The sequence below is a fragment of the Acanthopagrus latus genome, chromosome 4 (assembly GCF_904848185.1).
Source record: "Acanthopagrus latus isolate v.2019 chromosome 4, fAcaLat1.1, whole genome shotgun sequence".
Lineage (NCBI taxonomy): Eukaryota > Metazoa > Chordata > Actinopteri > Spariformes > Sparidae > Acanthopagrus > Acanthopagrus latus.
In genome coordinates, this window is record NC_051042.1 from 15191505 (window position 1) to 15214277 (window position 22773).

The following is a 22773-nucleotide window of genomic DNA, read 5'->3' on the forward strand; positions in this document are numbered from 1 at the left end:
AGGAGTCATTTCTAACGTTATAAGAGCACACATTTTACTTGAATAACAATATTATAACATATTGTATATTTCTTATTTCTAAGCATGTCTACGTTATCTTTTTGTTGATAAATGCTTATATGAAGTGGCGTGTCATCGTAGTCATGGCCATGTGTTCAAAATGGCTGTGCGCCACTCAAAAAAGCTGCTAATTAACTAATTAACGTCGATAAATTACTTAATGTCAGAATTTAAATGAATATTTGTAATGTTATATAGCTAGAAATACTGCTAATGTAAAACCACATGGAGGATTAATAAACACAACTGTGTAAATACAAATGTACAAATGTAATTAATTTGAAAACATTTTAACATTAAAAATCTAACTCCCCTCCCCTTCCCCTGATAACAAATAAACAAGAACAAAGAAGAATGAACATCATATAACAGGTAAGCCTAATTAAGCCTTCTTCTCTCCTCTCTTTCTTTTCAATTCTGCCTTCCTTTTCTTCTTCTGTCCCTCCTTTTCCTTCTCCCCTGCCTCAAGCCTATCTAGTTGAGCGACATACTCATCGCTGGTGATGACCCTAGGCTGTAGGGGCAACCCACGGCGTACCCCGCCCGCTTTCTGGACAAATGTGGGTATTGTGAGGATCTTCGCGAGTGAGGGTTGGATGAGGCCAGCTTCATAATTTTTTGTGTGTTGATTGCATGCTGGCCATTTATCACTGGCAGGGGACAGAGATGGTGGAGCGGAGGAGGTTGACACAGCGGTGGACAGAACGGCCTCTGAAGCAGCGGAGGAGGAGGTGGGCACAAGCTTTACAATCTAGATAACATTTTTCAGGTTAAAAACTAATATTCTTCACACTAAGTAAGATTTAAGTTGCATAATAAAATTAATATGAATAATTATAGGGAACAACAGAAAAGAACCTAACCTGTGTCATGTCCACTGCCTCTTTCGACAGAGGATGGATGCCTGCCTTTTTGAAGTCGGCTAAGATGTTCTCCGCTGTGACGGCCTTCTCATGGGCATGCTTCAGTACTGAGGAGAACTGCTTTTTGCCAGTGACCATGTCTCTTCTCACTAGGACCATGCGACTGGCCAGGGTGGTGATGACAGCCTTTAGGGGGTTGAACACACTCATGTCCAGCAGCTGGAGCATGTGAGCGGTGTGTGGAGGGAGCAGCACAATTTCAAGTTCATTGGCTCTGCACATGTCTGTTACATGGTGGCCACAGTGTGCTGGTCCATAATTAGGACCAAGGGGCGCTCTTGGGGGGTGTGTTTAACAAAATGATCCAGCCACCTTCTGAACAGCTCAGTGGTCATATAGCTCTTCTCACTGTTCTTTGGTCCACCCAAGGCATAGGAAACACCTGGAAGGCAGCGTGGATAGATGAGGACGGGAGGGACATGTGTACCAGCTGCACTCACAGCCATGTGCACAGTAATGTGCTCCCTGGTGGTGGTCTGTTGGCGGTAGACGTGCCTTTTCCCCTTGGGGCACATCACCTTCTCCCTGGACTTCGGCTTATCACCAAAGTCAGTCTCATCACAGTTTCAGATCAGGTGGGGTTTACTATGGAGACTCTATGTGTCGAGGATTTTCTTATATAGGCTAAAAAACCTTTCTATTGCTACAGGTGTGGCAGCAAGGACCCTGGCCCCAAACCTCCCCAGCTTGATCCACAATCAAGGAATATAATCAAGGAAAAATCAAGGAAAATGCATTTTGACTTATAAATCCCATATACTTTATCGCACATTCACATTCCTCCTTATATCCACCCGTTCAGTGAATTGTGTCGAATCTCTTGATATAGGACACGCCCATTTCTGCCAACAGTTTTTTGCACAAATTCACAAACTGACTTTTTCGAAATCTTCCCAGGCGTTGTCAACAATTTGCACGAAACAGCATCGTTGAGACCCTGCTGACAAAAGTTATTAAAAGAATTTTGATCATTCAAACAATACTCAAGCTATTAGATATCAACTTCCTACAGATTTCGTTCCAAACAGGAAGTGAAGGAACGACATCATATTCAGGTCCCTACCTCCCCATGAACCCCTGAGGCTCTGTGCAAAATTTTGGGCGAGTACCACAAGGTGGCGCTATTTAATTTGAAGTATTTTAGATTTTAACATTGGTAGGTCAGATTAACATGAAACTTGGTACAATTTCTGCCAATGCTTTCCTGATGAGGTGTTACTGGTGGTCTGTATAGTACCCCCTGGAATATTAAAAATCCAAGCCCTGCCTCCTACATGCACATACATTAATGACATTCGGTATGAATATGTATCATGACCAGACGCACAAAAAACATTGGGGTACCAAACTGTCACTCCAAAAGGAAGTAGGCCACTTTGATTCAAAGTTCCCATTTCAGCCCCATTTTGATAGAATATGATAGAATGCGATAGAATATGCAGGATATTTATGTGATTTTATGAGATGAAATGTAGGAATTTGCAAAAATTGTGGGAACTCGCAAAAACCGCAGTTTGATGAATATGAAAAAAAAAAAAACTAAACCCAGTGTAACCTACAGCAAACTGCAGTATACAACTGAATCATTTACAGTAAGCCTTTCACAGGCTAATTACACTAATTACATAATCAGTAGTTACTATATTGTGTCCCTTCAACTAAAGTCAAATATGATACTGAGTGTGAACCATGTTATCCATTCATCAGCTTTGACCCAGACATTTGGGGAAACAACAAGTGAGCCAAAAGGCCGGTGAATATTTAACTTATATTCACCAGGTGACAGGAACCACGTTGTTGCTGCGTGTTTCCTGAATAAATATGACATCAACTTTTAAGATCTTGCAAGCAGATGACATGATGAGTGCGGTTCCTATATCTGTTTATTTGATGTTTGTTTTGAAAATCAAGATGATCTGTTAATTTCAAAGATACATAGTAAATAGTACATCAGATTGTAAATCTCCTCTGTCACAGGACTGCAGAAACATTCAAAATAAAGAAGCTTTGAAGTGAGGGAAAGTTGGGTAGTGTCAGTCCAACTCTTCTTCATTTAGGCAGGTAAACTTAGCCTTTTTTTCTTCTTCTTCTTCCTGTGCTGGGGAGGGTACCTGTTGATATGTCTAGTTGGTCCAACCTATATGATCAGTTTAAAAAAAAAGAAGGGGGGAAAAAAAGTACTACTACTACTACAGTGTGACACCACTGTTGCAAAAACAACTATCAGTTCTGGAACAGTCTGTCAAAGATGATGAAGGTGCTAACCACAAACAGAACTCTATATATCATAACGATGTAATCTGTATCTTGAAGTAAACATGTATCTAACGCTGTGATCCTTCCCTCCCACAGAGGAGACATGGTGCAGAAACAAGTGATAGCTGTGCCAGACATGCAGCTCAGCCCTGCCCAGCCCTGCCCCTCTACCTGCTGAGCTACAGCTGCCCCCAAATTGATTGTGAAGCTGTTAATTAAAGTGAAGAAGTTACATAATTTTTTTCAATGTACATTTTGCTGATGATAAGTATAGATTTTGATAGATTATATATATGTATATAATGCTCTACAGCACTACAGCCACCTTTGACCTGATCCACTATGTTGTAACAATCAAATCCACATCCTCATTTTCTCTTTCGTCACTGCAACTGTTTTTCTGCACTTGTTCCTTGGTCATAAAGAGGACGGGTCGCTGGATCACTGTGATCACCTTCTGCTGACAGAAGGTAAATGTCTCCTGTCCAATCGGGGGGAGCCCCCGTCAAAGACAGCCTCGTGTCCCAGCGCAGGACACTGATTTGGGTTTCCCTGGCTGCCACGAGACTACTAGAAAGTTGATTCAGGTTTCATTTTATGTCATTCATGTTGGAGCGGAAAGATCATTATCAAGAACGTTAATCAGTCTATAAATACTTACGATGAAGCATGATAGAAAAATAAAATACGGTGGTTGTTCAGTGGGTATTAATATTTCAGCGTGAACATGACGCTCTTTCTTGAGTTTCATTTGTCGTCATCAACCAAGCCCCATGCGGTTTGACAAGTTTGGGGAAATGTTCCACTTTTAATTCCGCGGAACTGCGTCCGCGCTGCGTTTCTTTCTGACGACGCTCCTGAGAGTTTAGTGCGCGTTGCTGCGGGCTGACATGATGGTGGTGATCCCTCTCTTTCTCCTGCTTGCGTCATTAACAGGTAAGATAGCGCTCTCGGTGGTGTCGAAGGGAGAAAATTTGCAGCATTTTGTGTGTTTTTGATTGTGTTGTGGGAAAAAAAGAAAAGGAAAAAGAAAAAAGACGCATTTGACGCACTTCTCTATGGACACAGCAAGAACTATAGAGGAAGAAGAAAAAGAAGGAAACCAAAAAAGAAAAAAAAGGTTGAATCCAACATTGGAAATTACATTTAAATACATAATCCAAAATAGACTGGATTTAACAGACGATGGAATAAATACACAAATGTTTCACTTATGTAGAAAAAGTTATACAACTTAAAGTTATACAAGTAAAATAACCAACTGTGCAGAATGAGCCATTTCTGAATAATTCACAGGATGATAATAGATTTTAGTTGTTGATGCATTAACGTTGCTTTACTCTTGCAAAATTGAAAACAACAACACAGACAGTAGCTTCTATGTAACACTGTGGCATGAAGATGTAATCATCAGCTCTTATAGAACTCACCACACGGTCAAGTAGCTGAAATCACAAGACGAGAGGCTCCAGAAATTAGGATGTGGTTAAGAACCTCCCCATGTGCTTCTGACAGTGTCCTGTGCCCAGCTAGTTTCACATCTGACCCTATAAGCTCTTTCAGTCAGATAAGAAATTTAGTCTCTGTTTCTTACTTCTTATCAGCCTACAGTGTACGGCACGTCTTTCTAAATGAAGATTTGCTTGATTGGAACATCTTGTACCTGAAATTCATATTTAAGATAAAGTTTTTAAGTGTGTTGCAGTCTTACTGAGGTAAAGGTGACAGTCACCCATACAAATAGTATCTGAGTAAAGTCTCAAGTAATAAATGGTAATAAATATACTTAAGTATCATAAATTAATTAGGCATATTGACATGTATGTAAATATTGTTCTGTGGATTATCTGGTCGGCAGATTGTCAGATTCAATAGTTAGCGTTTTTACTTTTTCAGAGTTTTTTTTTTTTATCAAATTGGCGATAAAATTGAAGAAATGCTCCACTTTGCTCTGAGGCGACATGCGGTCTTCAAAGTAACTAGAAACGTTATCAAATACATGAGACATACTCCTCTGTTCCTGAAAAGTTGTACAGTGAAAGTGTAAAGTAGCAACAAATGGAATTACTCAAACAAAAGCGCAAAATCCTCAAAATTGTACTAAGTGCAGTTCTAAGTGCTAAGTCCTTCAATTGTCCTTGGCACAAATGAAGTTTTTTTAATTGAACTGATTTAGTAGATAATATCATGTGTCATGTTTTACTTGCACTTACTGTCCAGATCTCTTCGTGCCTGTTTTCTCTGTACATCTGTGTTTTGTTTGTTAAATCATCCCGTGTGGATTTAACTTTGTGTCTGTTCTCCACCATCGGCTGGTTCATTCTGTTTTCCACATCTGTTCTCTGGTCCTGCTTCTTGTGTTTTACCCGGGTCACTGCCTGTGTTCCCCACGTCATCCTGGTTTATACTCTGTCTCGCTTTTTGTTACATCTTCCTATCCGCCTTAGTGTCTTGCATTCGGTCCTTTTTCATGTAAGCATGACAAATTTAGTGTAGCATTCCAACGATTCCGGCTTTGTATACTCAATTTACTAACAGTTTGACATTTGGGGAAATGCCGCTGTTTCTCTGTACGACAAAGCAGTAATGATATTTGTAACATTTTCTTCACCAACCAGTTCATGAGATGAGTTTTACACAGTTTTAAAACTGACAAACATTTGTGACACTTATTCGCAGGTGTGTGTCCCCAGAGACCCAAAGAGAAGTATGTCAGGGCAGGTGAGATGGTGGCTCTGCAGTGCCCTGGTTACAGAGGGTACGATCACAGTGATGGCAGACTGATCTGGACCAGTCACACCAGCCAGGAGATGGATCTGACCGGTGACATGTCATCAGCGCAGCAGATGGAGACGGGCGTTCTGGTTCATGGAAGGAATCTTGTGATTCTTAATGCCTCTGTAAACCATCAGGGGAATTACTCGTGCTCTCAGGGGTAAAGTGCCGACAGTCTAACAATGATCCTGACTTTGTTTTATGTCCTTAAAATGTTAAAATAATATTGTGATAATTATATTTTTTGGTGAACTTATCCTTTAAATCTTCCTGAAAATCTCTTCTTTAATGACATAACAGGAATGCCAGCAGAAAGAACTGGTTCAAGCTGATGGTATATACAACACAGACCAGAGAGTATGAAAAAGAGACAACGTATCCAGTGACGTGTTACACACTAGAGTCCTGCACATTGACATGTCCTGATGTAAATATACCTGCTGAAAACATCCCGAATATTACCACCAACGGCACTATATGGCACAAGGTATTAAAACACAGTATTCGTCAGAGTTATCAGAAGTCATCAGAAGCTTATTTTGCATGATACATATGTAGTTTCTATAGTACTGTGGTTTACCATAGTTTTTGTAGAGATGAAAAAGCTGATGTTGGTCATTTTTTCCATCTTCTAGGAAGGAGAGTCATCCCTAACAGCCAGTTACTTCTCGAGTGTGGAGGAGAATGATGGAGGTGTCTACACCTGTACCAGATCTTACCTGTATCATGGTCAGATATACAACATGACCTCCACGGTGAAGCTTGAAGTCCAGCCAAAGGGTAAGAAAAACCACTTTTAAGATATCTCCATGGAAGTTCATATTCAAAAAACAAAAACAAAGATTGAAAGTGTCGTCTTCTTTTTTTTCCAACAGAAATACCTAAGAAACTTGCAGAGATCACTTCACCGCGCATGAGTGAGGTGTTTCCTGTAGATCTCGGTGAGCAACAATCTGGTAGCATAACTTCACATACAAGCATTCACTGCCTTTGTAAATTAATACTTTTACATCTTGTGTGTTTTTTATTTCTAGGCTCAACAGTGGTGATTGACTGTCAAGCTGTTGCGTACTCAGAGTTTGATGAGTTGTTCTGGTTAATGGACAAATTATTTGTGAAGAGGGACAACAGTTCACCAGTTTTCTACGAATTCAAAGAGTAAACACTTCACACAGATGTTCCAGCTCTGGGTTGGGAAGCGTAAATGTGACACAGGGCCACATCAACACTCAAATAACTTCTCTTTTGTCCCTTTTTGTTGCCTCCATTATTTCCCTTGGTTTCCTTTTCAGTGAAAGAGGTCCTGACAAGATCAAGCTAACAGCAACGCTGGTCTTCAAAAAAGTGTCGAAAGAGGATCTGTTAAAAAATTACACCTGTAAGCTGCAATGTGAGAGCCAACCCTCCAGCTCTGTCTCCATCAACTTGGTTCAAAAACGTACGTAAGTTGGATGGACAGATCAAAAGTGTTAAATACCTTAAAGGTGCATGATGTAAGAATTAGCCTTGGCAAAGTCATATTTAGGGGGGTAGCATACCACCAGAGTAACTGCTAACTGCTGCTAACTGTAGCAGCCATTAGCTTGTTAGCTCAGTTAGCTGTGCAGCCAACTATACGGACAGGGAGCTTGGGGACCGGGAGATAATAAGACATCGCAAGCGCTGGAGCTCGGAGGGGGACAGGCTGGAGCAAGTTGGTTAATATGCTAACTTCAGTAGATATCTCTGCAAAATAATATATACATGTTATAACATCAAAACCGTTATTTCTTCACAGTCTGTTGAGAATTTAATTAGATTTCAAAACTTTTTAATTGAAATTCATACATTTTACACCTTTAAATCTTAAACCTGTTCAATCACCTTGCCTGGTCTCACTTTTTAATGGGGCCTCAACTAACAATTATTCTCATGATTGCTTAATGTGTTTTTAAATGTATTCACAGAATAAGTAATTGTGTGTTTGCAAATGTCAAATGTTGTTTATCAGTTAACTGACTCATCATTTCAGCATGACACTTGATCCAGCTTTTTGATTTAGTTTTTATCTACTACCATTAACGAGTGTTTAATTACTGTTTCATAAATGTATTCTCTCTGTTATTTCCCTACAGCTCGCCCTGCTTACGTTCCCCTGGCTCTTGGGATCGTCTGTGTTGTGGTGGTGATGGTTTCGACAGTAGTTATCTACGTGAAGTTCAAGATAAACATCACTCTTTTCCTAAGAGACACTCTCGGCTGCCGCAGAAGCACCTCAGGTATTTGTTTTTTTATTGACTTTGTTTTACTATGAAAGGTACGTTTTAAGGTCAGTTGTGAAGGATATAGCGGAATCTATTGGCAAAAAATGTAATACGATACTCACGATTATGGTTGACTCGCCTGAAACTAAGAATCATGTTGGGGTTGTGTAGAAGGAGCCTTCTACATATACAAAGGGACATATAACCTCAACCTCAATTCTAGAAGCTACTAAATTCTACACACTAGACCTTTGAGGGGTACATATTCATCCATATTTGGGCAATGTGATATCAGTGAAAAAGCTGTTTTTTGTTGTTCGCTTAGATGGGAAGAGCTACGACGCCTTTTTGATGTGTTACAAGAGCGACACGGACGCAGGACTGAATGACGATGACAGAAAATGGCTGGAAAGTGTTATGGAGGAGGAATTTAGTTACAGCCTCTGTCTTTTTGATCGCGACGTCTTACCGGGCAAAGGTACGTGTTTAGATGTACTACAAGGAAATTTTAACTGGTTATTTTACTGTCACGATTTAATACTGATCCCTCTAAGCAAGTAAGACCATCACCACACACTAGCCAGATCAAGATCTTTACAAAAGAAGCTCATACCACTTTGATCCACAGGGGCTGCCAGATTCAACCCAGAAAAATGAGTTGTAGTTGTAGCTGCTTAGAGATATACTTTGAGGAAAATCTACCGAAACATCTTCATTAAGTAATGTGAAATCTGTCCTCTGGTTGGTTGCAGCTGTACAGGAGGCTGTGTTAGACTGCGTGCAGCAGAGCCGGACAGTTGTTTTGGTTCCCACCTCTTCAGACCCCGGTCCAGGAGCTGGATTTCTCAGTGTTATCCATGAAGCCCTTGTGGAGCGACAGACTGACCTGGTCTTCATCAGAACCGAGGCAACAGAGGTGTGGAGATCAGGTTCATTATCAGAGGCCTTACAGCTCCTCAGCGAGGCTGGAGACTGTGTCACCTGGAAGGGCATTAGCTCCATGTCGCTCTCCTCCCCCTTCTGGAAGCAGCTTCGCTATTACCTACCCGCCCCGCAGAACGCATCAAAAATAAGGCTTTTACCTAAATAGACACTGAATTCATTCACAGGGCCAGTGTTGAGGATTTTGGTGCTATTTAGGGGTAAGTTTGCAGATTCCAACCAACTGAACAGCCCTTGTACCAGGTGCTGAAAAATGTAGAAGCCCCTCAGAAGAGCCAGTGTTTGGTTTGTCCATTGTGGGCCACTGTAGAAACATTGCCGACTCCATGGAAGAGGACCCGCTTCCTTTGTAAATATAAAAGCCTCATTCTGAGTTAAAAAAAAAACAAAAATATCTTAGTCTCAGGTAGGTGCTAATACAGTAATGAAATATTTTATTCCGTTTCTGCCCCTGAATCCTACACGTCGGACCCTTAACATCTTGTTTTCTTGAATTGCCCAGTAGAAAACTCACCTTGTATGAGGGAAGCAACTTTTCGTCTCACCTGCAAAAGCATTTAATGTATGAATGTGACATCAAAATGTGAAACTGCTTTTTGTTATAACATCAGGCTATACACTGTTACTACAGGCATAGTATTGTTTAAATGTCATATTAATAATAGCTTGTATTGTTTTTACATACATCTACAGAACATTTAGAAATGTGAAGAAAAAAAGCATCTGTTTTCCTCTAAAACATTATGAGGAGTGTGAATTAATAATTTTACAATGTGTTGAAAAAATGTTTACAAAAAGACTGTTTTGTCCTGTTGTTGTGTCGAAAAATTATGACAGCAGTATAATCCCTTTGCTATTATAGTTTTACAGTTTGCACACAGTGCACTGCAGGGCTCTCAAGTTTTGAGATATTTTTGTGTTAGGCCAGTACAGTTTTCAGCTAGCTAGCTTTATCTACGTTTACATTAGCTAGCGTTAGCAATGTTAACATTTGCTTGCTAGCAATTAGCTATGTAGTTGTATAACACATTAGCTAACGTAGCAGCATAATTTACTTTAGTTTCTAACATTAGCAACATTTGCTAGCTTGTGTCACATTTGCATTAGCAAAGATTATTGTAGTGACGATTTTTTGTCCCGAATGATTACATTTTTCACTGTCTGAACATACCCCAAAACTCACCAAACTAGGAATGTAGGTCACACCTGCCAAAAAATGTTATAATATAAGCCCCATAAAATATCAGTGTGCCGAAAGATAAGCCTGATTGACACTGACACATTTTGAGCTAATCATTTGGGAGAAATTTTGAAAAAACACTCAGGTGTCCGGACTACCATGACTTCTAAATCAAATCAAATCAATTTTATTTACATAATCCAAAATCGCAATTACATTGTCTCAGTGGGCTTTACAATCTGCACAGCGAACGTCATCCTCTGTCCTTAGACCCTTCATTTGAGTGAGGAAAAACTTGCCATGTTGATGGGGAAAAAAAGACTCTTTTAACAAGGTAAAAAGAAAAAAAAAAACAATGGAAGAAACATAAGGAAGAGCCACAGAGGAGAGATCCCTCTTCCAGGAAGGACAGACATGCAATAGATGTCGCGTGTACAGAAAGAGCAATAAAATTTACAAGTTACATTAACAGAAAGTCTGATACAAATATATGTAAAGTGAGTGGATCCAGGAGACGACTGCGCAGGACGAGGCATCACCAAGTGGTGCCCGAGCCACATGACCTCCTGTCCACCATGGTGACCTGGAAGAGGGCAGGCCACACAAGACTTCTCACCATAAATCAGACAGCTGGAGTTTGCAACGCACGGTATTCCGGACAGGCAAGAAGGAGTCATTTCTAACGTTATAAGAGCACACATTTTACTTGAATAACAATATTATAACATATTGTATATTTCTTATTTCTAAGCATGTCTACGTTATCTTTTTGTTGATAAATGCTTATATGAAGTGGCGTGTCATCGTAGTCATGGCCATGTGTTCAAAATGGCTGTGCGCCACTCAAAAAAGCTGCTAATTAACTAATTAACGTCGATAAATTACTTAATGTCAGAATTTAAATGAATATTTGTAATGTTATATAGCTAGAAATACTGCTAATGTAAAACCACATGGAGGATTAATAAACACAACTGTGTAAATACAAATGTACAAATGTAATTAATTTGAAAACATTTTAACATTAAAAATCTAACTCCCCTCCCCTTCCCCTGATAACAAATAAACAAGAACAAAGAAGAATGAACATCATATAACAGGTAAGCCTAATTAAGCCTTCTTCTCTCCTCTCTTTCTTTTCAATTCTGCCTTCCTTTTCTTCTTCTGTCCCTCCTTTTCCTTCTCCCCTGCCTCAAGCCTATCTAGTTGAGCGACATACTCATCGCTGGTGATGACCCTAGGCTGTAGGGGCAACCCACGGCGTACCCCGCCCGCTTTCTGGACAAATGTGGGTATTGTGAGGATCTTCGCGAGTGAGGGTTGGATGAGGCCAGCTTCATAATTTTTTGTGTGTTGATTGCATGCTGGCCATTTATCACTGGCAGGGGACAGAGATGGTGGAGCGGAGGAGGTTGACACAGCGGTGGACAGAACGGCCTCTGAAGCAGCGGAGGAGGAGGCGGGCACAAGCTTTACAATCTAGATAACATTTTTCAGGTTAAAAACTAATATTCTTCACACTAAGTAAGATTTAAGTTGCATAATAAAATTAATATGAATAATTATAGGGAACAACAGAAAAGAACCTAACCTGTGTCATGTCCACTGCCTCTTTCGACAGAGGATGGATGCCTGCCTTTTTGAAGTCGGCTAAGATGTTCTCCGCTGTGACGGCCTTCTCATGGGCATGCTTCAGTACTGAGGAGAACTGCTTTTTGCCAGTGACCATGTCTCTTCTCACTAGGACCATGCGACTGGCCAGGGTGGTGATGACAGCCTTTAGGGGGTTGAACACACTCATGTCCAGCAGCTGGAGCATGTGAGCGGTGTGTGGAGGGAGCAGCACAATTTCAAGTTCATTGGCTCTGCACATGTCTGTTACATGGTGGCCACAGTGTGTTTCATGCTGGTCCATAATTAGGACCAAGGGGCGCTCTTGGGGGATGTGTTTAACAAAATGATCCAGCCACCTTCTGAACAGCTCAGTGGTCATATAGCTCTTCTCACTGTTCTTTGGTCCACCCAAGGCATAGGAAACACCTGGAAGGCAGCGTGGATAGATGAGGACGGGAGGGACATGTGTACCAGCTGCACTCACAGCCATGTGCACAGTAATGTGCTCCCTGGTGGTGGTCTGTTGGCGGTAGACGTGCCTTTTCCCCTTGGGGCACATCACCTTCTCCCTGGACTTCGGCTTATCACCAAAGTCAGTCTCATCACAGTTTCAGATCAGGTGGGGTTTACTATGGAGACTCTATGTGTCGAGGATTTTCTTATATAGGCTAAAAAACCTTTCTATTGCTACAGGTGTGGCAGCAAGGACCCTGGCCCCAAACCTCCCCAGCTTGATCCACAATCAAGGAATATAATCAAGGAAAAATCAAGGAAAATGCATTTTGACTTATAAATCCCATATACTTTATCGCACATTCACATTCCTCCTTATATCCACCCGTTCAGTGAATTGTGTCGAATCTCTTGATATAGGACACGCCCATTTCTGCCAACAGTTTTTTGCACAAATTCACAAACTGACTTTTTCGAAATCTTCCCAGGCGTTGTCAACAATTTGCACGAAACAGCATCGTTGAGACCCTGCTGACAAAAGTTATTAAAAGAATTTTGATCATTCAAACAATACTCAAGCTATTAGATATCAACTTCCTACAGATTTCGTTCCAAACAGGAAGTGAAGGAACGACATCATATTCAGGTCCCTACCTCCCCATGAACCCCTGAGGCTCTGTGCAAAATTTTGGGCGAGTACCACAAGGTGGCGCTATTTAATTTGAAGTATTTTAGATTTTAACATTGGTAGGTCAGATTAACATGAAACTTGGTACAATTTCTGCCAATGCTTTCCTGATGAGGTGTTACTGGTGGTCTGTATAGTACCCCCTGGAATATTAAAAATCCAAGCCCTGCCTCCTACATGCACATACATTAATGACATTCGGTATGAATATGTATCATGACCAGACGCACAAAAAACATTGGGGTACCAAACTGTCACTCCAACAGGAAGTAGGCCACTTTGATTCAAAGTTCCCATTTCAGCCCCATTTTGATAGAATATGATAGAATGCGATAGAATATGCAGGATATTTATGTGATTTTATGAGATGAAATGTAGGAATTTGCAAAAATTGTGGGAACTCGCAAAAACCGCAGTTTGATGAATATGAAAAAAAAAAAAAAACTAAACCCAGTGTAACCTACAGCAAACTGCAGTATACAACTGAATCATTTACAGTAAGCCTTTCACAGGCTAATTACACTAATTACATAATCAGTAGTTACTATATTGTGTCCCTTCAACTAAAGTCAAATATGATACTGAGTGTGAACCATGTTATCCATTCATCAGCTTTGACCCAGACATTTGGGGAAACAACAAGTGAGCCAAAAGGCCGGTGAATATTTAACTTATATTCACCAGGTGACAGGAACCACGTTGTTGCTGCGTGTTTCCTGAATAAATATGACATCAACTTTTAAGATCTTGCAAGCAGATGACATGATGAGTGCGGTTCCTATATCTGTTTATTTGATGTTTGTTTTGAAACTCAAGATGATCTGTTAATTTCAAAGATACATAGTAAATAGTACATCAGATTGTAAATCTCCTCTGTCACAGGACTGCAGAAACATTCAAAATAAAGAAGCTTTGAAGTGATGGAAAGTTGGGTAGTGTCAGTCCAACTCTTCTTCATTTAGGCAGGTAAACTTAGCCTTTTTTTCTTCTTCTTCTTCCTGTGCTGGGGAGGGTACCTGTTGATATGTCTAGTTGGTCCAACCTATATGATCAGTTTAAAAAAAAAGAAGGGGAAAAAAAAAAAAAGTACTACTACTACTACAGTGTGACACCACTGTTGCAAAAACAACTATCAGTTCTGGAACAGTCTGTCAAAGATGATGAAGGTGCTAACCACAAACAGAACTCTATACATCATAACGATGTAATCTGTATCTTGAAGTAAACATGTATCTAACGCTGTGATCCTTCCCTCCCACAGAGGAGACATGGTGCAGAAACAAGTGATAGCTGTGCCAGACATGCAGCTCAGCCCTGCCCAGCCCTGCCCCTCTACCTGCTGAGCTACAGCTGCCCCCAAATTGATTGTGAAGCTGTTAATTAAAGTGAAGAAGTTACATAATTTTTTTCAATGTACATTTTGCTGATGATAAGTATAGATTTTGATAGATTATATATATGTATATAATGCTCTACAGCACTACAGCCACCTTTGACCTGATCCACTATGTTGTAACAATCAAATCCACATCCTCATTTTCTCTTTCGTCACTGCAACTGTTTTTCTGCACTTGTTCCTTGGTCATAAAGAGGACGGGTCGCTGGATCACTGTGATCACCTTCTGCTGACAGAAGGTAAATGTCTCCTGTCCAATCGGGGGGAGCCCCCGTCAAAGACAGCCTCGTGTCCCAGCGCAGGACACTGATTTGGGTTTCCCTGGCTGCCACGAGACTACTAGAAAGTTGATTCAGGTTTCATTTTATGTCATTCATGTTGGAGCGGAAAGATCATTATCAAGAACGTTAATCAGTCTATAAATACTTACGATGAAGCATGATAGAAAAATAAAATACGGTGGTTGTTCAGTGGGTATTAATATTTCAGCGTGAACATGACGCTCTTTCTTGAGTTTCATTTGTCGTCATCAACCAAGCCCCATGCGGTTTGACAAGTTTGGGGAAATGTTCCACTTTTAATTCCGCGGAACTGCGTCCGCGCTGCGTTTCTTTCTGACGACGCTCCTGAGAGTTTAGTGCGCGTTGCTGCGGGCTGACATGATGGTGGTGATCCCTCTCTTTCTCCTGCTTGCGTCATTAACAGGTAAGAGAGCGCTCTCGGTTGTGTCGAAGGGAGAAAATGTGCAGCATTTTGTGTGTTTTTGATTGTGTTGTGGGAAAAAAAGAAAAGGAAAAAGAAAAAAGACGCATTTGACGCACTTCTCTATGGACACAGCAAGAACTATAGAGGAAGAAGAAAAAGAAGGAAACCAAAAAAGAAAAAAAAGGTTGAATCCAACATTGGAAATTACATTTAAATACATAATCCAAAATAGACTGGATTTAACAGACGATGGAATAAATACACAAATGTTTCACTTATGTAGAAAAAGTTATACAACTTAAAGTTATACAAGTAAAATAACCAACTGTGCAGAATGAGCCATTTCTGAATAATTCACAGGATGATAATAGATTTTAGTTGTTGATGCATTAATGTTGCTTTACTCTTGCAAAATTGAAAACAACAACACAGACAGTAGCTTCTATGTAACACTGTGGCATGAAGATGTAATCATCAGCTCTTATAGAACTCACCACACGGTCAAGTAGCTGAAATCACAAGACGAGAGGCTCCAGAAATTAGGATGTGGTTAAGAACCTCCCCATGTGCTTCTGACAGTGTCCTGTGCCCAGCTAGTTTCACATCTGACCCTATAAGCTCTTTCAGTCAGATAAGAAATTTAGTCTCTGTTTCTTACTTCTTATCAGCCTACAGTGTACGGCACGTCTTTCTAAATGAAGATTTGCTTGATTGGAACATCTTGTACCTGAAATTCATATTTAAGATAAAGTTTTTAAGTGTGTTGCAGTCTTACTGAGGTAAAGGTGACAGTCACCCATACAAATAGTATCTGAGTAAAGTCTCAAGTAATAAATGGTAATAAATATACTTAAGTATCATAAATTAATTAGGCATATTGACATGTATGTAAATATTGTTCTGTGGATTATCTGGTAGGCAGATTGTCAGATTCAATAGTTAGCGTTTTTACTTTTTCAGAGTTTTTTTTTTTTTTTTTATCAAATTGGCGATAAAATTGAAGAAATGCTCCACTTTGCTCTGAGGCGACATGCGGTCTTCAAAGTAACTAGAAACGTTATCAAATACATGAGACATACTCCTCTGTTCCTGAAAAGTTGTACAGTGAAAGTGTAAAGTAGCAACAAATGGAATTACTCAAACAAAAGCGCAAAATCCTCAAAATTGTACTAAGTGCAGTTCTAAGTGCTAAGTCCTTCAATTGTCCTTGGCACAAATGAAGTTTTTTTAATTGAACTGATTTAGTAGATAATATCATGTGTCATGTTTTACTTGCACTTACTGTCCAGATCTCTTCGTGCCTGTTTTCTCTGTACATCTGTGTTTTGTTTGTTAAATCATCCCGTGTGGATTTAACTTTGTGTCTGTTCTCCACCATCGGCTGGTTCATTCTGTTTTCCACATCTGTTCTCTGGTCCTGCTTCTTGTGTTTTACCCGGGTCACTGCCTGTGTTCCCCACGTCATCCTGGTTTATACTCTGTCTCGCTTTTTGTTACATCTTCCTATCCGCCTTAGTGTCTTGCATTCGGTCCTTTTTCATGTAAGCATGACAAATTTAGTGTAGCATTCCAACGATTCCGGCTTTGTATACTCAATTTACTAACAGTTTGACATTTGGGGAAATGCCGCTGTTTCTCTGTACGACAAAGCAGTAATGATATTTGTAACATTTTCTTCACCAACCAGTTCATGAGATGAGTTTTACACAGTTTTAAAACTGACAAACATTTGTGACACTTATTCGCAGGTGTGTGTCCCCAGAGACCCAAAGAGAAGTATGTCAGGGCAGGTGAGATGGTGGCTCTGCAGTGCCCTGGTTACAGAGGGTACGATCACAGTGATGGCAGACTGATCTGGACCAGTCACACCAGCCAGGAGATGGATCTGACCGGTGACATGTCATCAGCGCAGCAGATGGAGACGGGCGTTCTGGTTCATGGAAGGAGTCTTGTGATTCTTAATGCCTCTGTAAACCATCAGGGGAATTACTCGTGCTCTCAGGGGTAAAGTGCCGACAGTCTAACAATGATCCTGACTTTGTTTTATGTCCTTAAAATGTTAAAATAATATTGTGATAATTATATTTTTTGGTGAACTTATCCTTTAAATCTTCCTGAAAATCTCTTCTTTAATGACATAACAGGAATGCCAGCAGACAGAACTGGTTCAAGCTGATGGTATATACAACACAGACCAGAGAGTATGAAAATGAGACAACGTATCCAGTGACGTGTTACACACTAGAGTCCTGCACATTGACATGTCCTGATGTAAATATACCTGCTGAAAACATCCCGAATATTACCATCAACGGCACTATATGGCACAAGGTATTAAAACACAGTATTCGTCAGAGTTATCAGAAGTCATCAGAAGCTTATTTTGCATGATACATATGTAGTTTCTATAGTACTGTGGTTTACCATAGTTTTTGTAGAGATGAAAAAGCTGTTGTTGGTCATTTTTTCCATCTTCTAGGAAGGAGAGTCATCCCTAACAGCCAGTTACTTCTCGAGTGTGGAGGAGAATGATGGAGGTGTCTACACCTGTACCAGATCTTACCTGTATCATGGTCAGATATACAACATGACCTCCACGGTGAAGCTTGAAGTCCAGCCAAAGAGTAAGAAAAACCACTTTTAAGATATCTCCATGGAAATTCATATTCAAAAAACAAAAACAAAGATTGAAAGTGTCGTCTTCTTTTTTTTCCAACAGAAATACCTAAGAAACTTGCAGAGATCACTTCACCGCGCATGAGTGAGGTGTTTCCTGTAGATCTCGGTGAGCAACAATCTGGTAGCATAACTTCACATACAAGCATTCACTGCCTTTGTAAATTAATACTTTTACATCTTGTGTGTTTTTTATTTCTAGGCTCAACAGTGGTGATTGACTGTCAAGCTGTTGCGTGCTCAGAGTTTGATGAGTTGTTCTGGTTAATGGACGATGCATTTGTGAAGAGGGACAACAGTTCACCAGTTTTCTACAAATTCAAAGAGTAAACACTTCACACAGATGTTCCAGCTCTGGGTTGGGAAGCGTAAATGTGACACAGGGCCACATCAACTCAAATAACTTCTCTTTTGTCCCTTTTTGTTCCCTCCGTTATTTCCCTTGGTTTCCTTTTCAGTGAAAGAGGTCCTGACAAGATCAAGCTAACAGCAACGCTGGTCTTCAAAAAAGTGTCGAAAGAGGATCTGTTAAAAAATTACACCTGTAAGCTGCCATGTGAGAGCCAACCCTCCAGCTCTGTCTCCATCAACTTGGTTCAAAAACGTACGTAAGTTGGGTGGACAGATCAAAAGTGTTAAATACCTTAAAGGTGCATGATGTAAGAATTAGCCTTGGCAAATTCATACTTATGGGGGTAGCATACCACCAGAGTAACTGCTAACTGCTGCTAACTGTAGCAGCCATTAGCTTGTTAGCTCAGTTAGCTGTGCAGCCAACTATACGGACAGGGAGCTTGGGGACCGGGAGATAATAAGACATCGCAAGCGCTGGAGCTCGGAGGGGGACAGGCTGGAGCAAGTTGGTTAATATGCTAACTTCAGTAGATATCTCTGCAAAATAATATATACATGTTATAACGTCAAAACCGTTATTTCTTCACAGTCTGTTGAGAATTTAATTAGATTTCAAAACTTTTTAATTGAAATTCATACATTTTACACCTTTAAATCTTAAACCTGTTCAATCACCTTGCCTGGTCTCACTTTTTAATGGGGCCTCAACTAACAATTATTCTCATGATTGCTTAATGTGTTTTTAAATGTATTCACAGAATAAGTAATTGTGTGTTTGCAAATGTCAAATGTTGTTTATCAGTTAACTGACTCATCATTTCAGCATGACACTTGATCCAGCTTTTTGATTTAGTTTTTATCTACTACCATTAACGAGTGTTTAATTACTGTTTCATAAATGTATTCTCTCTGTTATTTCCCTACAGCTCGCCCTGCTTACGTTCCCCTGGCTCTTGGGATCGTCTGTGTTGTGGTGGTGATGGTTTCGACAGTAGTTATCTACGTGAAGTTCAAGATAAACATCACTCTTTTCCTAAGAGACACTCTCGGCTGCCGCAGAAGCACCTCAGGTATTTGTTTTTTTATTGACTTTGTTTTACTATGAAAGGTACGTTTTAAGGTCAGTTGTGAAGGATATAGCGGAATCTATTGGCAAAAAATGTAATACGATACTCACGATTATGGTTGACTCGCCTGAAACTAAGAATCATGTTGGGGTTGTGTAGAAGGAGCCTTCTACATATACAAAGGGACATATAACCTCAACCTCAATTCTAGAAGCTACTAAATTCTACACACTAGACCTTTGAGGGGTACATATTCATCCATATTTGGGCAATGTGATATCAGTGAAAAAGCTGTTTTTTGTTGTTCGCTTAGATGGGAAGAGCTACGACGCCTTTTTGATGTGTTACAAGAGCGACACGGATGCAGGACTGAATGACGATGACAGAAAATGGCTGGAAAGTGTTATGGAGGAGGAATTTAGTTACAGCCTCTGTCTTTTTGATCGCGACGTCTTACCGGGCAAAGGTACGTGTTTAGATGTACTACAAGGAAATTTTAACTGGTTATTTTACTGTCACGATTTAATACTGATCCCTCTAAGCAAGTAAGACCATCACCACACACTAGCCAGATCAAGATCTTTACAAAAGAAGCTCATACCACTTTGATCCACAGGGGCTGCCAGATTAAACCCAGAAAAATGAGTTGTAGTTGTAGCTGCTTAGAGATATACTTTGAGGAAAATCTACCGAAACATCTTCATTAAGTAATGTGAAATCTGTCCTCTGGTTGGTTGCAGCTGTACAGGAGGCTGTGTTAGACTGCGTGCAGCAGAGCCGGACAGTTGTTTTGGTTCCCACCTCTTCAGACCCCGGTCCAGGAGCTGGCTTTCTCAGTGTTATCCATGAAGCCCTTGTGGAGCGACAGACTGACCTGGTCTTCATCAGAACCGAGGCAACAGAGGTGTGGAGATCAGGTTCATTATCAGAGGCCTTACAGCTCCTCAGCGAGGCTGGAGACTGTGTCACCTGGAAGGGCATTAGCTCCATGTCGCTCTCCTCCCCCTTCTGGAAGCAGCTTCGCTATTACCTACCCGCCCCGCAGAACGCATCAAAAATAAGGCTTTTACCTAAATAGACACTGAATTCATTCACAGGGCCAGTGTTGAGGATTTTGGTGCTATTTAGGGGTAAGTTTGCAGATTCCAACCAACTGAACAGCCCTTGTACCAGGTGCTGAAAAATGTACAAGCCCCTCAGAAGAGCCAGTGTTTGGTTTGTCCATTGTGGGCCACTGTAGAAACATTGCCGACTCCATGGAAGAGGACCCGCTTCCTTTGTAAATATAAAAGCCTCATTCTGAGTTAATAAAAACAAAAATATCTTAGTCTCAGGTAGGTGCTAATACAGTAATGAAATGTTTTATTCCGTTTCTGCCCCTGAATCCTACACGTCGGACCCTTAACATCTTGTTTTCTTGAATTGCCCAGTAGAAAACTCACCTTGTATGAGGGAAGCAACTTTTCGTCTCACCTGCAAAAGCATTTAATGTATGAATGTGACATCAAAATGTGAGACTGCTTTTTGTTATAACATCAGGCTATACACTGTTACTACAGGCATAGTATTGTTTAAATGTCATATTAATAATAGCTTGTATTGTTTTTACATACATCTACAGAACATTTAGAAATGTGAAGAAAAAAAGCATCTGTTTTCCTCTAAAACATTATGAGGAGTGTGAATTAATAATTTTACAATGTGTTGAAAAAATGTTTACAAAAAGACTGTTTTGTCCTGTTGTTGTGTCGAAAAATTATGACAGCAGTATAATCCCTTTGCTATTATAGTTTTACAGTTTGCACACAGTGCACTGCAGGGCTCTCAAGTTTTGAGATATTTTTGTGTTAGGCCAGTACAGTTTTCAGCTAGCTAGCTTCATCTACGTTTACATTAGCTAGCATTAGCAATGTTAACATCAATTTGCTATGTAGTTGTATAACACATTAGCTAACGTAGCAGCATAATTTACTTTAGTTTCTAACATTAGCAACATTTGCTAGCTTGTGTCACATTTGCATTAGCAAAGTTTATTGATGTTGATGTTAGCTTGCATTATCATTGTTGACGTTTGCCTGCTAGCGTGAGCCACGTTGGCTAAGGTAGCAATGCATATACCTTACTTTGCAATGTATATAGTCTTTATTGTTAGCTAGTATGCAAATTGGCTACCACTTGATGAGGCAGATGTTTCAAACAACAACAGTGTTTTAGCCTGTATTTGAAGGCTATAACTTGATTTTTTTTGTCTTCATCATTAGCCTTTTTTTTTTTTTTTTAACAAGCAAGCTCTGTTCTCTTATTCAGCCTGAATCACTATCTGTACTGACACTGTCATGCTGCTCTGCTCACTGCAGAAAAGTGCCACTCTGATGCAAAATAATTTAAAGCTGTGCTTCAAAATAAACTATCTTCAATCATAACCCCTCAGAAATATTGTCCAGACTTTGTCATAAGCCTTTTAATCCCTGTAAGCTCTGTGTTTTGGTTTTGCTAGCCCTGCTTTCAACAAAAACATGCACAATTGGGTTCATATCCCATTTCCAGAAAAAGGGGGGTCTCCTAAACAAAAAGATGTTGCAGCTAACACTTTGGATTTATACTAATCAGATGGTCAGAGACAGAACTGAATGAATGCTAATGACAGATAAATTCTACATTTCTGCTTAACGTTCTAAATTGGCTCCATGTCAGATGGATGTGTATGTAGACAATTGTCTGCTAAGGGAAATGTGAGCTAGCAAATTTTTTTTTTGGTTTTGTTTTTCTTTTTGTTTTTTTCTTTTGTTTTTTTTTGTAAATAAACAGCCAAACAACAAAGTCTTTGAAAATGAAAATGATGTACCTACTATTACTTCACGTCACAGATTCATGCAAGTTTACGCTCATGTGTTAGTTGTTCTGCTTTGTTCACCAAGTCATATTAAAAGTAATCGATATAAAATGCAGTTGTATTTTACTTATTATCAGATTGCAGGAAACACAGCCCACGAATGTAAAGTTTTTTGGGGGGCTAGGACCCCTGGCAGCATCCTGTTGGTTTTTGAAAATGTCCCTATTTTTTTAGGTCTCAAATTTAGTAGTAGGGATGTATTGTATGGACGGAGATTTTTTTTCAAAAACACAAAACACTCTCGTCTGGACATATGAGAGGATATACAGAGTGTGTGGTGGTATTAGAAAACATGCCAGTGAAAAAACTGGTGTGACCCAGAAATTCAGGGCATAAACCACATGCAGGTGAAACCTACTTAACAACCTCACTTTCAGTTTTTTAATTTATGATTAGAAAATTGTGTTTGGGTCTCTCTTTAGTATTGTCTCCTTAATTTTATAATGTTAAAATGCATTAAAAAATACCATATTTTGCGTGTGTCCCGTCATCACTGTAGCCTACTATGTATTTCAAGTTTTTATGCTTAAAATTAAAAATGTGTTTTG

The 22773-nt window shown here is 39.9% G+C and overlaps 3 protein-coding genes across 5 annotated transcripts; 2 read left to right on the top strand and 1 right to left on the bottom strand.

Annotated features, from left to right (window-relative positions):
• Positions 1–3403: 3403 nt before the first annotated feature.
• LOC119018482 (interleukin-18 receptor 1-like) lies at positions 3404–9998 on the top strand. 2 transcript variants are annotated; one of them, XM_037096167.1, is made up of 10 exons: positions 3404–3709; positions 5919–6174; positions 6315–6501; positions 6650–6794; positions 6890–6955; positions 7049–7172; positions 7307–7452; positions 8129–8272; positions 8583–8735; positions 9010–9998. In XM_037096167.1, the coding sequence occupies exons 2-10, from the start codon at positions 5966–5968 to the stop codon at positions 9345–9347; spliced, it is 1512 nt and encodes a 503-aa protein (XP_036952062.1). In that variant the 5' UTR covers positions 3404–3709; positions 5919–5965; the 3' UTR covers positions 9348–9998. The 2 variants fall into 2 exon arrangements, with proteins under 2 accessions (XP_036952062.1, XP_036952061.1); XM_037096166.1 differs by lacking the exon at positions 3404–3709 and adding an exon at positions 3722–4175.
• Positions 9999–10153: 155 nt separating this feature from the next.
• Positions 10154–13381, bottom strand: LOC119018484. The gene is made up of 2 exons (XM_037096171.1): positions 11971–13381; positions 10154–10962 (listed from the first exon to the last, which is right to left on the bottom strand). Exons 1-2 carry the CDS (start codon positions 12550–12552, stop codon positions 10915–10917), a joined length of 630 nt encoding a protein of 209 aa, XP_036952066.1. The 5' UTR covers positions 12553–13381; the 3' UTR covers positions 10154–10914.
• Positions 13382–14261: 880 nt separating this feature from the next.
• Positions 14262–21830, top strand: LOC119018483 (interleukin-18 receptor 1-like). 2 transcript variants are annotated; one of them, XM_037096170.1, is made up of 10 exons: positions 14262–14769; positions 16984–17239; positions 17380–17566; positions 17715–17859; positions 17955–18020; positions 18114–18237; positions 18370–18515; positions 19192–19335; positions 19646–19798; positions 20073–21830. In XM_037096170.1, the coding sequence occupies exons 2-10, from the start codon at positions 17031–17033 to the stop codon at positions 20408–20410; spliced, it is 1512 nt and encodes a 503-aa protein (XP_036952065.1). In that variant the 5' UTR covers positions 14262–14769; positions 16984–17030; the 3' UTR covers positions 20411–21830. The 2 variants fall into 2 exon arrangements, with proteins under 2 accessions (XP_036952065.1, XP_036952063.1); XM_037096168.1 differs by lacking the exon at positions 14262–14769 and adding an exon at positions 14781–15235.
• Positions 21831–22773: the final 943 nt, after the last annotated feature.